General features: G+C 33.8%; 1 protein-coding gene across 1 annotated transcript; it reads left to right on the top strand.

Annotated features, from left to right (window-relative positions):
• The first annotated feature begins 807 nt into the window (after window positions 1-807).
• On the top strand, window positions 808-14,733 carry LOC126712589 (uncharacterized). Its single transcript, XM_050411971.1, has 28 exons — window positions 808-1,287; window positions 1,513-1,606; window positions 2,652-2,727; window positions 3,732-3,796; window positions 3,890-3,934; window positions 4,042-4,142; window positions 4,245-4,386; window positions 5,068-5,129; window positions 5,210-5,283; window positions 5,371-5,441; window positions 6,289-6,376; window positions 6,461-6,533; window positions 6,634-6,729; window positions 6,957-7,062; window positions 7,737-7,830; window positions 7,920-8,003; window positions 8,090-8,246; window positions 8,488-8,681; window positions 9,079-9,123; window positions 9,382-9,410; window positions 9,502-9,623; window positions 9,880-9,927; window positions 10,953-11,077; window positions 11,189-11,487; window positions 12,070-13,006; window positions 13,162-13,233; window positions 13,733-13,852; window positions 13,939-14,733. Exons 1-28 carry the CDS (start codon window positions 921-923, stop codon window positions 13,981-13,983), a joined length of 3,831 nt encoding a protein of 1,276 aa, XP_050267928.1. The 5' UTR covers window positions 808-920; the 3' UTR covers window positions 13,984-14,733.
• The last annotated feature ends 1,578 nt before the right edge of the window (window positions 14,734-16,311 follow it).

Below are 16,311 nucleotides of genomic sequence, written 5' to 3'. Positions count from 1 at the left end.
TTATTTACAAAACAAAAACAAAACTGAAAACAACAATTTATTTCATAAGAACGCTCACCTTACATGACAACAAAACAAATAAATAATTACAATACTTCTTCTCCTAGTTACATTATAAGAAAAGTTGTGTAACCTTTACTCATAGTTACATTATTTACCCCCCCCCCCCCCCACCCCCACAAAAAAAAAAGGTAAAATTATATAGGAAGACATAATATTGAACCCTAGATACAAGATCAGGGGCTAGGTTACAAGATGAAATGTGTTTGATGTCCATCTCGCTCGACCTAAATTTGTATTCTATAAATTCATTGGACTTTCATGTCATGATTCATGCAACTCATCTAAACATGTTATTTATTTTATTTTTTTTAGAAGAAGCTAACCATGTTATTTAAAGCATAACAAAACTAAAAATAAAAAGATGGAAAACTCATTCGATGAACAATGATTTTTCTCATAAGCATGTCTACTCTTCATATAAACTATTAAACCATATTTTGATTATTACATTATTTCATATATATATATATATATGTATGTGTGTGAGAGAGAGAGAGATATATATCTTTGAAATTACTTTGATCATTTCAAGTCATGCAAGTTGTGTAAAATTGTAAAATCATACAAAAACTGTGCATCATGAACGTCTTATTTGACATGCCAAAAAGCCTAAACTACACAAATTAATTACATTCCTTTTTACCTCCGACACGTGGCATATCACAAATCGTTCCATTGCGAGGTTTGTAATAGTTTCAAAGCAGAGTGTAGAAAGGAAGCTACCCGGCCGCTCAGTCAAAATTCCCTCAAAATCCAATTCCCGCCAAAAACCCCCCAAAATACCAAAAGGTCCAAAACACATATATATACACGAAACCCATCATCACAACCCAACCCTCACCACAACACACACAGAAATGGTCTCTGCAACTCCAACTCCTCCAGGTCCAGACCCAAGCATCAAGAGCCCTAAAAATGTGTACCACATCGGAGGCATCCAAGTCGAATTCCCGTACCAGCCGTACGGGTCGCAGCTCGCGTTCATGGGTCGGGTCATCTCGACTCTAGATCGAGCCCAGAGAGAGAACCACTGTCACGCGCTCCTCGAGTCCCCGACCGGTACCGGAAAATCGCTCTCGCTTCTCTGCTCCACTCTCGCTTGGCAGCAGAGCTGTAAATTGAAGAACCAGTTCGCCAATCTCACTCACTCCAAGCCCAATCCCGAGGCTTTCACCGATCCTCTCGCTCACGGTGGCGGCTTTGTTCCAGAAGTGGAACCTTCAGGTACAACAACGATTTTCAAGATTGATTTTGAAAGTTTTAGCCTTAATGCGCTAGGGTTTTAAAGAGAGTGAGAATTTAGTTCTTAACTTTTAGGTTATTGGATTTTGTGGTTGATGAATTTTGATGGTGGAGTTTAATTTATGAAATGGGGCAAACAGTCCCTTGATCGGTGTTTCTATTTCAATATTTGATTTGCTATGAAACTGGCATTGTGATTTTTATTAGCTAATGCGGGGCCGGAAAATTTGGACCCAACTCAATCTGCAGCAAACAACAAGAATCAAAAGAAAAAGGCAGCACCCACCATATATTATGCATCGTAAGTTTTATTCTATTGGTTCGCGGTTGGAAGCTTCTATTTTTCTATTTGTGTTGTGTTGTGTTGTTTATTTAGATAGTTTGCTTTTGAAAGTAATGAGGATTGTTTTTGAAACTTCACATAAAATCCTAGTAGTTATTTAGTTTACTGATACTGCAGTTGGTGCCACTAGAAGCGTTTCAGTTTTCAAATGTACTTTCATATGTTAGACTGAGTTCAATTATTTATTTAGTTTTATGTTTTATTTTTGATATTGTTCTTTGATGTTGAGATAGGGATTACCTATCTTCTCATGTAGAGTTATAGTTACAATTTCATGGAGCAAAATTGATTCTATAGCTTCCGAGATTCTAATTTGAAACTGTCTGCAATTTGACATCAATCATTTCTTCTTGTCATTGTTATCAATGATTCAGTCAAAACATAAAATTTAAGTATTTGGGGTTGTACATTAATTATCTTTGTCTTTACCTTTGAGTTGCATTTGAATCTGAGAATTTAAAATCAAGGGATTCAAAGCACTATTGCTAGTAAAAATATGAATTGATTCGTGTGAATTTGAACAACTCACTAATAAGCTTTAGCTAAATTGGCATCTCCTCCCTTTATATATCAGGTGGAGGGTGATGTTGTGGGTTCAAGACCCATCGGGTGTGTGCGTAACTTACCAACAAAATTGGAACAACACATGATGCATTTGAGTTTGAGGATTTGCTCTAAAAAAACATTTGTGCGTTGTGAATTTAAAAAATATCTTACGTTTAATTATTTCAAATTCTCATATTAATGAGGTTTAAATTCATTCATGAAATTCGTCAATAGAAAAAACTGGTGATTGTCATATTGTATTCAAGCCATTAAAACTAAAAAGTTGAAGTCCAAATTGTTTTCTCAAATTTTTTTAACTAAATAATGCTTGAAGTATTTGAGAAGTTTGAATTAAGATTTTACAAATTCATTTGTATTAGAACTATTTTTTTTTTTGTTTGGTATTGTCATATGTTGAATTCCATAATGGTTACAAACTGTTTTTTGTTTATTTAAGGAGGACACATTCACAAATTTCTCAAGTAATTCGTGAATATCGAAAAACTGCTTACCGGGTCCCAATGGCTGTTTTGGTAGGTTTACCTTTTCCTTGTCAGTTCATGCTCGGTTTGGAATCATTTCTCATATATATGTATCTGGTAATTAGTTTGAGTTATCATGCTTCTCAAATCCCTAGACATTGTACGAAGGAAATTTGTGTGATTATCTACCCTCATCGTAGTGTTTAGTCTATTTTCTTGAATATGATCTTTCTGTTTCCAATAGAAGTATTATCATTTGTAAATTGATCATTTTTCCTATCAGGAGGGTTTTTATTTTTTAAATGATTATGTCAATTGTAAGCATTTTATATGGATATTTCTTATGCTTGACAGTTGCATGCATTTGGCTAAATAGGTCTTTGAATCTATTAATTGAACAAGAGTTAGGTTTAAGTTACACCTAGTGAAACTTTTGTTTATAATGAATTCAATTGACATGAACAAATAGAACATGTAATCCAATGGTGGGATTTTCACAATATTAATCCAATAAAAAGTTATTTAGTGGTTTAACATTAATACATAAGGTATAACTTGAAATCTAGTCAATTAAACAAATATTGTTTTTGCTTTTAAAAAATATTTAGGATCATTTGGATTTGTCCTATTTTCTTGTTTTTACAGGTCAAAATATCATTTGATTGGCTTCTCTCCTATATTGTCCAAAGTGCAGCCAAGTGTAATTAACAATATAGTTGAAATTGGATGGATGAGCTGGAGTACATTCTAAGCTTTTAAACCCTTTATGGGATTTTTTTCTCTTTATTTCCTATTGTTAAGTGACCATTCCAAAACCAACTTTCTTTTTTGCAATAAAGATGCATTTTTGGATGGTTATTTAGTTATCTTTGGATATATGGGGTAGAATTTGCATTCTTCTATTCCATAGGGGCAAATAGCTTTTTTGAACAAGAATCTTTTTGAATAATGTCTCTTGTGTGTACTCTTGATTTTGACTCTCTCTCTCTCTCTCTCTCTCCCCCCCCCCCCCCCCCCCCCCCCCCCCCCCCCCCCCCCCAAAAAATTTCTTCCAGGCATCTAGAAAGCACTACTGCACAAACAAGCATATACGAGGGAAAGATAATATTGATGAAGAATGGTGCCTTTTTGACCTAAAGACTTTTTTTTAATATATACATTAGAATAATTCCTTTATATATCCTGGCTGACAATGGTGTTTGGAAACTTCCAGCAAGTTGCTTTTGAGGGATCGAGAAGTGGGATGCCCAGAATTTAAGTGAGTTATATCTATAGTTGTATATGCTCCCTAAATTTTAACTCTCTTTATTAATGGCGCTATGTTACGTGGAAGTAATAGCAATCTAATTTCTTTACTGCAAATAGAAATGCACATAAAGTCAAGGGACATCCATCACTGCAGAAAGGAGGATGCCATGAGGCTCATGATATAGAAGATCTTGTGAGAGTTGGACAAGTTGTGAAAGGTTCATTTTTGTTTTTTCATATATATTAAATTTATTTCTAACACATGTCATGTTGCTTTAAAAAAAAAAAAAAACTAAACAGCAATTTTCTACTTTCTCTAGGTTGTTCATATTATGCAGCACGTTCTATGGCAGATGATGCACAATTGGTTTTCTGTCCATACAGCTACGTCATTAATCCAGTCATTCGAGGAGCGATGGATGTAGATATTAAAGAAGCCATTGTGATTCTTGATGAAGCCCAGTATGTTTCACAACCTCATTTAATTACTTTTTAACTTTTTAGAACCTTGTTGAGAGAATGTGAATAATAAAAGAAATCAGTAAGTTTACAGTGTATAACCTAGACAATTAATAAGATTTTTGACTGATAGGTGTTGAATTTCTAATTTCTTAAATCTCATTTTTCTACACTGGTTTTGGGAGAATATGCAAATTCATAGATTGGTTTCTTTTTCTTCATGGAGTGCAAAGTAGTTTTTTCCCTGATATGTATACATGAATTTCATGATAGATTTTGTTGATTTTAATCTTGCCAGTTGGCATAACTTTGGGGTTCCTGAAAAAGTTCTATTTTATATAATTCTTGATGTTCCATACAATCCCATGTCACAACACGTGGAGGGAGTTTTCTAAAGCACAATGTAGACAATGCATTTATATTAATGCTCTGCATGTTCTTAAATATCAAGTTTAGAAGCATCTCCTTTTGGAGATCTGTAAAAACAATACATCTGCCTGTTTAGGGCATGGATTATATGCTTGCCTCCAGATACATGCATGTCTATTTTGTTCTTTAGAAAATGTATTTCATATTCAACAAGTTATTAAGGTTTGATTTTTTATTTTTATTTTTATTTTTATTTATTTTTTTAAATTTTCATATCAGTTTCTCTACTTCTAAATTAATATAACTTGTTTGCAGCAACATAGAGGATATTGCTCGAGACGCTGGCAGTGTGGATCTTGAAGAAGACATTTTGTACAGTAGGTTATGAAATCAATACCTTTTTTTTTTTTTTTGCATGATCTTATGAGTTGCTTATAGTTGTTGTACCTTTTGAAAGAATTGCAGACGGAACTAGAGCATCTCTGCACAGTGGATGTTCTAACTTATCAACCTTTATATGAAATGACAGAGGTAATTGTTTTAGATGCTATTCTCACAGTAGTTTTGTCCAAAATTCCTTTATGATGTAACGGTCCAATGAGTGTCACTAATGTTTAGGACCTTATAAGTTGGATTGAGCGGAGGAAAAGTACACTAGAGAAACGTGACTTCCAGCACCACATCTCTTGGTGAGTCGACTTGTTTCTTAACAATGCTTGTGATGCTGCCTAAACACAATAGAAGCTAATGGTCTTGCAAATTAAATCGATTGGCCTTGCTTTTTTTGGACACGTGTTTAGCCATAGAGGAGCTATTCCATATAAACATTTTATTGGCCCAAATATTATATCACACTTGATTTCTTTAAGAGACATTCCACTTTTAATTATGAAATTGTGAGAGACCCTGATAAAATGGGGTGTCTACAGAAATTCCTTGGAAAATTAGAAAAGTGTTGTGGTCTCCTTAATCCCATTTTCAAGAACGAAAGAAATCATGTGTCTAATTTAGATACAGGCTTCTAAGATATCAGAAATTTTATAATGCATCATAGTTTTGGGTAAATTATCAATCTTGATAATATTAGTGTTCTGAGGTACACGGCACATGAGGTGTATGTGGGTCAGTTATGTGTTGAATTTGCATACCAATTACCAAAATTTTCCTTGGTTTTTACCCTGCTTTCTTTATTGGTGGTTTATCATAAGATTTTGTTCTTGGTTCACCTTATACTTGTCAACTTATGGCTAAATCAATTTTGTCATTTGTATCTTTTTCAACAGGAAATGATTGTTCATTAGCATGATTTTTAATTTTAATTATTTACTTTTCTCAGAAAAGCTACTTGTTATAGCCTTATACTGAACTGCTTAAATTATAATCCTAATTAAATATCTCTTGTGGGATATTAGCATACTTGGTGCATCGTATTTGCAATAAATTGTTTTGTTTCTGCTTCCATTATACCAATAATAAAGGAAGTATATGAGTATCATGAGCGTTCACTTCCTTTTGTTCTTTTTAAATGCATCTCAGTTGGACTGGTGATAAGGCTTTAAGAGAGCTCCAAGAGGCTAATATTTCACAGCAGTGCTTCCCAATCTTGCTAGAATGTGCCACGAAGGTATCTCGAGTATAAGATTTATTAATTCATTGGGGCTTGATTCTTTTCATTTTCTGCTGAAACTTCTTTATTTATTTGATTAAGGCAATTAAAGCTGCTACAGATTTAGAGTCGGATGTAGCACGTTTAAGTGGCATGTCAGTAATAACTTTGGAAGGTACAGCCTACATATTTTCATGTTTTTGTATCCTGAGCTTACCTATTGGCTATTCAAGACTAATTATTGCAATTGACTGTTTTTTGAAAATGTTATGCAGGGTTATTCTCTTCTCTAACTTACTTTTTCTCAAGAAATGGGAGTCACATTTATGATTATCAGCTTGCTTTACAACGATGTGTCAAAAGAGATGCTGGTAAGTGGAAGGCTATCTTTTGTAGATTTTCTGGAAGGTTCACTACCTGAAGTTTTAATCATGTCATATTGGTTTGTTGGTTATTGATTTTTTTAACCACTTTGCTGTTATTATTGTCACGAAGAACTTAGATCACCATTCTTTTGTCTCTCTTGACTCTTTTTGTGAGATAAATTACTGCTGCAGCTAAAGTTCAGTCACTACTTTTTATTTTATTGTTGTATCAGGAAAAGTTGGCAATTGGACACATACTTTCAGTTTGTGGTGCTTGAATCCAGCTGTTGTTTTTAGAGACATTGCTGATCTTTCTTTGTCTGTCATATTAACATCTGGGTAAGCGTACTGCATAAGCACACTTGAACTGCTAACAGAGTTGTAGTTGTGATCCTTAGTTACTGGATTGAGATCCAGTGACTGGGTGCAATCAGTTTCAAGGGCTGAGATTAAAATTTAAGATTGTAACTTTTCCCCTCAGCCCTTGAATAAGAAAGTTAAAAAGTAAAAGTTTTCTGGTCGAAGGACTGAGGGAAAAAGTCAACTTTTCAACTTTTAATCTTAACCCTGTAAACTAATTGCATCCGGTGCAATACCAATGGATCTCAATCCTAATTACTAGACCAGAAAGTAGGAATTGACTCTGTACAACTTTGTAATATTCTTGTGTCCACAGCTTTCTGGGCAAGCATGTCCATTAGCAAAAGGACTTCATAATGTTCAAAATTGACCTCTCTTGACCTGCTTGGATGGTCATGTTCTTCCCAAAATAGGCCATCATAGTAATTTGCTAAAATAAAGTTAGCATAACTATTGCTGTACACACAAGCACTCTTAACTTTCACAAAAAAATTGACATATACGATGTCTCAGACTGCGATGCAACTTGAAGGGAAGTTCACAGATCATTGGTTGTGTTTTTTTAAGTCCCCACAATTTTTCTTCTGTTGCCATGTCCCAAAGTAAAATTTTCATTCTACAATATTACTCACCTAGGTTTTTTGGTAATTTAGGACTTTGTCTCCAATGAATACCTTTTCATCTGAGCTTGGGGTTCAGTTTGGAACTTGTTTGGAAGCTCCACATGTGATTGATGTTGAGTCACAGGTTTGAATGGCATTACTTTTCCCTTGTATGCATTGGTTTGTCTTGGTTCACAGCTATTCTACTATGGCTTATCAACCTTGTCACTGCAGGTGTGGTCTGCTATAATACCCACTGGTCCAGGTAATTATCCACTGAATGCAAGTTATAAAACAGCAGATGCATATGCATTTCAGGTATTTCTTCCTTTTCTCATTGATTTTAATTAATCTGATAATGTATTCTCCTTTAATTTGTGTATAATTTATTGTTTGTTGTGAAGGATGCACTTGGGAAATCTTTAGAGGAGATTTTTAACATTGTTCCAGGAGGTTGTCTAGTGTTCTTCCCAAGTTATAAGCTGATGGAGAAACTATGCAATCGTTGGTCTGAAACTGGTCAATGGTCACAGCTAACTATAAAAAAATCCCTTTTTGTTGGTAAGACTTCTTCTGTCCCCTTTTAACCCTCGTGTATGTTAATCTTTTAATGAGCAATATTCCTTTTATAAATTGTAATGAACAATGCTAAGTCACTGAGTGCTTTTTTTTTAGCATTGATGTTAAAGTTGAGCCCATCTTACTTGGCATTTGTACCTGAGTTGATTTTTCATCGTCTCTTAGCAGTATTTTTTTTTTATATAGTTAATGGAGAGTGCTTATTTTGCTTTGGTTTGTGCAGAGCCAAGAGGAGGAAGCCAAGATGATTTTGAACCTGTTTTGAAAGGTTACTATGACTCAATTCGTCTAGGCAATAAACCTGCTTTTGGGAGAAAGAGTCGGGTAAAGAAAACAGACCTTAATCACTTCAACACGGTCGAGTCCCCAGAAAATTTAAAGAAAGGAGCTGCGTTTCTGGCAGTTTTCCGAGGAAAGGTACGCACTTAAATTTCATTACTGACAGCAACCTTTTACTTTTAGTTATAGCTTCATTCTAGGAAAAAGAATTTAAATGTAAAGGTTGACATTATCTTCTACTCCAGATAGTTTCTTTTGGTTGGCATCACCAGATTTTGCACTTGTAATTAACATGGTCATTTTGGTCTTCTATGTTGTTTAATTACTGAAAGAATGTATGTTATGGAGCTATGGTGCACATATTTTTGTGCCATGGGACACTGGTGCTGTTTGTAAAAATTACTGATTAACCTTTTTAAATTTCAAAGACACGAGGCGAACATGCTGTTCTAGCATTATAATAGCCAAAGCACAGTCTTGTAAATAACAGATCCTTTTGTTGAGTTTGCATATGCTCATTATATTATGCTTTCAGGTTTCAGAAGGAATTGACTTCTCTGATGATAATGCCCGTGTGGTTGTATCCTTTTTGCTGGAAGCCTGATGTCAAATTTTCTTATTTTTGGTTTTGGGTAGTGGTCTATTGCCACTTCAGCCTGCAAGACATTTCTCTACTAGTGGAAGAGAATAAAAAACTTTTGTTTAGTGTCTTTGACTCTTTGTAAATTACTGAATCTTAATTAACTAAAAGTATTAATTTTAATTAGAAAATGTCTATTCCTATCTTTTACTTAAATGATTGTTGACTATTGATAGTGTGAGTTCTTGACTATCTCAGATAATTGTTGGAATTCCTTTTCCCAACATGTAAGAGTTCTTTCCTCTCTTAGATGTTTTGTGAAGAAGAAATAATTACTAAATAAGATATAATTTTCTGATTGCTGGAACTTCTTATCAGGTTTGATATTCAAGTATCGTTAAAGAAGAAATATAATGATACACATAAATCATCCAAAGGCCTTCTAAGTGGGAATGAGTGGTACTGTAACCAAGCCTTCCGAGCTCTAAATCAAGCTGCAGGTATGCTGTCATGATTTCACTTTCTATGTTTCTAATTGGATTGATTATTGTATTTATATATATAAAACTTTCTTGCATTTTTGAGGGTTATGAAGTGTTTTATTATTTTATTCAGCTGAAATATTTTTCTCTGCAATTTCTTGTATCACATTTAAATGACAAGTTTTTATGCATCTCTGATAGTTGTTGAGCTTGGTAATTATTTTTATTAGTATTAATTATTTTTAAGAAAGTAACCACCTTTTTCTTTTTGCAGGACGTTGTATACGACATAGGTTTGATTATGGAGCCATTATCCTATTAGGTAAATGTTTTGGGCTTACTGATTTTGTTGTCCTTTTCAATTAGCTTCATTGATAGTTATCTCTATTCAAGTTTTATTTCTCCTAGAAAAATATATTGAAATAAATACAGCTTCCAGAAAGATACTTCCTGTGTCCAATCAGGCAAGTGTGGTGAGATTTTTTATGCACTCTTCAGATTCCTAGATTAACTATAAAGCTTCTGCCTGCAGCTGTAGCAACCCATCCTTTTTTTTTTTTTTGGGTTTGAGCGGTAGCTTCAAGCTCAAATTCTGTAGTGTCTTAAACTTCAATTAAACTAACCGCAAACCCATGTGATGTATGAGAATAAATAATTATTTTGTAATTTTGATATAATGTATAATTCGTTCTCTAAAATTTATTCAAGATGATTTGTTCTCCTCAAAAGTTAAACAATTTCTAAAATTTTTTTCCATTTTTCTATCTCTACCAATATATCATTCTATTATTTTGAGTGTGTTTGATGGATATTATTCCTTTGTGAGGTGGTTCATATTCTTCAAAATTATGTTATAGTGTGCTATATTTTTCTTATTTTTTTTTGTACAACTAAACTTTTTAAGTTTCAAATAAATTATTCAAATTCTTCATTCTCTTAAAGGAAATTATCATGATAATCAAAACTCATAACAAAATTACACCTAATATTACTCAAATAATTGATAGGCACATTCAATTGCATAGCCAATATTGTGTTTTGATATAAGTTCAAATTCTCAATTCCAAAATGACTAACTATTAACTTAAACAAAAATCAAACCAAAGTTGTAAGAGAGAGGGAGAAAGACCACCTGTGATGGGGAGAGTAGTAACAATAAATGCTACACTTTAACTTTTAGATATATATAGATATAGATTATTATTACCTCTGTTGGGGTTGCTGCAAGTCAAAATTTTCTTTAATATCATTATTATTTTTCCAATTTTTGGTATCTTAATGCTGATTGAACTATCCTCTTTAATCTAGCTACCTTTGACTTTGAGGGTAATTGTTTTTTGCAAGCAGATGAGCGCTATCAGGAAGAAAGGAATAGAGCATACGTATCAAAGTGGCTAAGGAAGTCAATTAGACAATATGACAGCTTTGACTCTTCAAAAGATGGATTAAAATTGTTTTTCGCAGATGTGAAGGTCCGGTATACGTTGCCATTGTTGGTTGTTAATCTAATTTCCAATTTCTTTTTCTTTAATGTTTAAATTGTTGGATGAACTATATATGCTAAGAGGTTCACTTGCTTGCAGGAGTGGGTTGGGAAGAATACTGTAAATGTATTACAGAATTTTGACATTAAAGAGGAAAAGTCTGAAAGTGCGATTGTTGTGGGTCAAAGTAAAGGGCTTAGAAGAAATGAAAATCAGAAACTGAACAAGTCTGATCATTATGGACGGAAAAGGATTTCTATGACAAAGTATGATGCTTCCCTTCCTTTGCAGAAATCTCAAGGTAATGTCAAAGTTCAGGCATCTCTGAAAATGGATGAGGACACTAGCAACTGTATAGAATATGTTGACCTTGAGTGCAGTTTTCAGAAAGAATCAAGGTAGCTCCAGAATCCCTTTGTTCAATAATTTTGTAAATTATTAGTGTTGTTCTTCTGGGTGACTGGACAGACCACTGGTCTTCTGGTAAAATGATTTGAAGCAGCCTCTTGAAGATTTCAAAATTTTGAGTTTTACTAGGTAGAAGTGTGAGCAGGAAAGTAGCTTATGCTGTATGGGTTAAAGGTCTCCCACCACTTACCAAGAGGGAATAAAATAAAAGAACCAGATAGTAGTAAATGGAACTGAGAACCAAAAATTATGAACTTTAATTTTGTGACTTCTTTTAATTTCTACCTTTTTTTAGCTGGATCAGATAGACATAATTCCTGTCTTGAGCAAAAAATAAGAAAGAAGTTATTCATGCAATAATATGTTCTGTATAAAAATTATCCATCCATGATAGGTGTTTTTGATTTGTTCAGTCTGTGTGTTGTTCAGGCCCCTGACTTGCTTTTCAGCATCTGCTATCTAAATTTTGCCTTACAGTAATCAGCTGGGAAATTGTGAAATATCTTCCTGACTGTTTAAGTAATTATGAAACAGTTACAACTTCATTACAAGGAAAGGTCATCTTTTTGTAGGTGCTCTGAGGATTTTTCCATGGCATTCTCTGTTGAAGATCCAGATGTATCTATTGTCAAAGAAACCCCATGCTCTACTAGTCCAGGATCCTTGTCTAAGGATGAAAACTCTTGTTCAACCATAATTGAGGATTCTACTGAATTTCCAGATCATGTATCAGTTCATTCAATCTGTTTAGCTAGCGAAGGGAAATCACTTTCTGGTGCCCAGTGTTCAGTGGTAGTTACTCCTGAAAAGAATATCACTATGAACACCTACAGTTCTATGCCAGATATGGAATCATCTTTGAATTTAAGTGTTAATTCTCATACCCAAAAAAGGAGAAAGTCCATGGGAACTCCACTTATTAACCTTATAGAAGATGAACAATCCGATGCCCCCAATGCTATAACCCCTGTCTGTACTGGTTTAACAAGAAGCTCAATGGCTAGCAAAGATGCAAATCGCAGAATTGAATTTGGTTTAGAGTCTAGTTATGCAGAACACAAATCTAAGAAGTCCAGTGTTTCTCAATTGCTCACAAAGGACAATTGTGTTGCTTCATGTGTGCCTCCTATTTCTTTTGTGGAGAAAAGATTACAAATTTCTTGTTTTCTCTGCAAAAGCCCTTTGGGTCTTCCTGAGAACCATCTATATGTAATGTGCCTGTTAACATCATCATCGAAAGTCCACCTAGCATCTGTCCTAAAAGAGAAATTGGAACCTCATGATGTGAATACACCTACAAGCATACAAGTTATCATGACTGACATTTTATCTGTTCATCCACAGCTCTATTCCAGAAGACCTGAAGGTGCTCCAGGACAGGGTGTTTGGTGTGAAGAAGATGGGTGTGTATTCAATACCATTTTCTGTCCTTTCTGCAGTAACCCCAGCAACTGTCTTGGTGTGCAGATTGTGGCTACTGATGCATCAAATGTTCATTTACTTAATAAGGTATCCCAATAAACTAAGAGTGTATTTTATTGTTCTTGAATCTTGCAATTGTTTGATGCTTAGATTTAAAGGTACTTATGATTTATGCCATTAGTCCTGCTTTGGTAACTCTTTCCCTACTGACAATTATTATTGTGACTGCAAATCATGGCCAGATATTGTTTTACCGTGCGCATTTGGAAATTAAGAATCTTGAAACATCAAGTGACAAGGTTTCAGAGGAAAAGGTAAGTTTGTATTATATGATTTCTCAGTCATTTGTGTAATGCTTAAAAGGGTTGTTAATTAATTGTCATAACACTTAAAATGCTCCTATGGTTTATGTGTGTGCTTGTGTGCATGGCAGCTGTTAAGATAGGGAAGATAGATGAGAAGAAACTAAAATTGAAATTGTTAACTGATGGATGGTGGGAAATAGATGAATAGAACAAAAAAAAAAAAAAATGAGATAAGTATGCCCATGAATTTAAAATTTCAGAACCTCTTGCATCAAGAATTTTTTGTTGGTCTTATCTTGTAAGTTGTCACTAATGACTTAGCAATAGCAAGATTCTGGTTCCTAGAATGTTTGGTAGGCAAACATAAATTTCTTTTGGCTATATTATTAATATAGTGATGAAGATTTATTTTCACAAATTCATCTTAAGTACTAAATCATTTTAATCAGTAACTTGAACTATACTCTCTTTGGAAAAGGATAAATAACATTTTTAAGCATGATTGTAGAATTTGTTGCCAGCCAGTGGCTCAGGCATGGAAAAAGAAGCCATCTTGAATTCCATTGATAAATTCTCTTACTCCCCACAGCAACAGAATTCAGGAGGCTGGAGGACTACAAAATCGAAGGTTAGAAATTAAGAGATGTTTCAAGCCCTTGATTCTGGAGCATTTTACATTGCTAGAAGTTACATTCCATTTTTGTAATGTTGCAGTTAAAACTACCAAAGAAAGGCTTGCTTTCTAATTCAGAAGGCTAATCTTGAAGAAGCATATTGGACTTCAAATGCATATATGATTTTGAAAAGAATAGATTGGGAAGATCATGTGCTTCTCCATACCTTGGTTACACCTTGAAAATTAAAAGCTGGGCCAAGATGTTGCCTCTGGAAGTTGAGTTTCCAGTCGATGTGCTTTCACCCCCTTGATTAGCTTTTGGGAGTCGAGCATTCACCAGCAACTCTTGCAATCTCCAAAAGTCTAATGGGGGTAGACTGTATTCTGCATTCTGTTGCCCTGGGGCATTGTAGAGGAATCACTAATTACTTAACTGCAGCAGCAGTATCAGCACCATCAGTGTTCCATATCCTATAGAGGAACTGAGGAGCTAGTTGACCTTGCAGCTCATGATAAGGTGAAGCCAGTTGGATTATTGCAGTTCCTGGTAAGGTGCAGTCAGTTGGAATGGATGACTGGTGTTTATGGTTCTAATTTAAGTTGTTTATAAGGTATGATTATGGCCCTAAAGTCATTTTTGATCTGGTCTTTTGTTTATATCAACAAAAAAAATAGTATAGTCTGACCACTTCTAAGGTGGAGTTTAGTAGCATTTTGGAGTTAATTTACAGATCAAGATCTTTAATTGCAATTAAGATAAGACATGTTTGTATGTTGGTATCATTCTTATCACATCCAAGGACCAGTGAGAAAAACATTGCAGGTTGTAATATATTGTATTGAGCATTTTGGAATGCTGCACATATTTAAGGTCTTCATTTCATTTAAGATAAGAGATGGTATCATAATTATGATTAAATATTTAAATTCATAATTTTCTAACAGTTTAAACTTTTTGAACAATATTCTCAAAATTTTTTTTTTAGGACAATAAGTATTCTTTTATGGTATTAAAATAAGTGGTCTGGAGTTTGAATCCTATTTCAACCCTACCTTTCAATTCTATTACAAATAACTAGGATCTCGAAACATGGGATGTATTAAAAATTTATGCAACATATAGCATGTAAACACATACTGCTTAAAGTAGTTAAGTACTTGGATTTGGCATAAATGCATAAGCTTACATGACACGAATTAACACATCTTAGACCACAAGCATTTCGTGCTGCCTGATAATGGTAACTGTACTTGTAGATTGTGACCTGAATCCAATGATGATTGAACTCGCAGTCACACTAAATCAAGGCAATTATGATTCATGAAGTCATTTCTTTTAATGAGGTTTGGGCTTTTAAAAGAATGGATTATGTAAATCTTGTTCGCAATTTCCCTCACATGGGTGTGGGACTTACAAATTGTTGATCCACCCCCATGTGAGGGATAATGTATGCAACTATTACATACAATGCCACCTTGTAACTATGTTGTCAAAATCAGATTGAGGGTTATTAGATAATGCAGTTGGTATTTTATAAGATCGGATTTTGAATCAAACACGTTTTGATTAGAAGTTGATAATTAGCCATAATAAGTAATATAAATTGTTGAACCTTGATCATCTCAAAGGCTCTAATTCATTGAAGAATTTTTTCGTGGTAATATTTAGTTGTGATTCCTTAAGACAGGAGAAATGTGCCTTTGGATTTTTACTATGGGCGAAAGGAAGTTGGTTTTCTTAGCTTAAAAGACTATTGAGAGAATGCATACACAAAATTTGATAAATTTTTTTGACATAAGTTGAGTTGGTAAGCTTTTGCTGGTTTTCATTTAGGCTCATCACTAACATTATTTTTTTACTTACTACTAACAATTTGCCACATCAGCAATTGTCATATTTGTTGTCAAAATTTTTTTTTTTTTTTTTTTTTTTTTGGTATTTAGATTTTCTCAACTATTAAAGTTTCAATAACAGATATAAAATCGTACAGACATGTCTAGTTGGGAACATACTCCAAGCTTCAAACTTGGTTAAGGGCCTAACATTCAGGCCCCAAGGTAAAAAGCTTTTGATAAAATCTTCCACTAGGAGCTTTCTAATGCCTCTTGAATTGGTCTATGATTTTTTTGACAGTACCCAATAAATGCAAACTATTTAATATAAAAATAAGATAGAAGACAAATAATAATAATAATAATAATAAACATGATTCAAATCCCATTTACCAAAAAAAAAAGAAAAGAAAAGAAAAAGAAACCAATTGATATTTTAGTAAGTTATTATTATAAAGCAAATACCATAAGTTTCAAATCTTATTCAATCTATTAAAAAAAAGTAGTATGAAAAGGTCAATTAATATAGTAGATTATTTGTATTCATTAATGAGTACCTACTAATTCTATTATTAGTTGCTTAGAGAGTTGGGTAGTGGATCAATGCTACTCTCCTAGCGTCTTACATTTAAAGTCAA

This window comes from Quercus robur, chromosome 2 (assembly GCF_932294415.1).
Source record: "Quercus robur chromosome 2, dhQueRobu3.1, whole genome shotgun sequence".
In the NCBI taxonomy this organism is placed as follows: domain Eukaryota; kingdom Viridiplantae; phylum Streptophyta; class Magnoliopsida; order Fagales; family Fagaceae; genus Quercus; species Quercus robur.
This window is presented reverse-complemented; position numbering and strand designations above follow the sequence as displayed.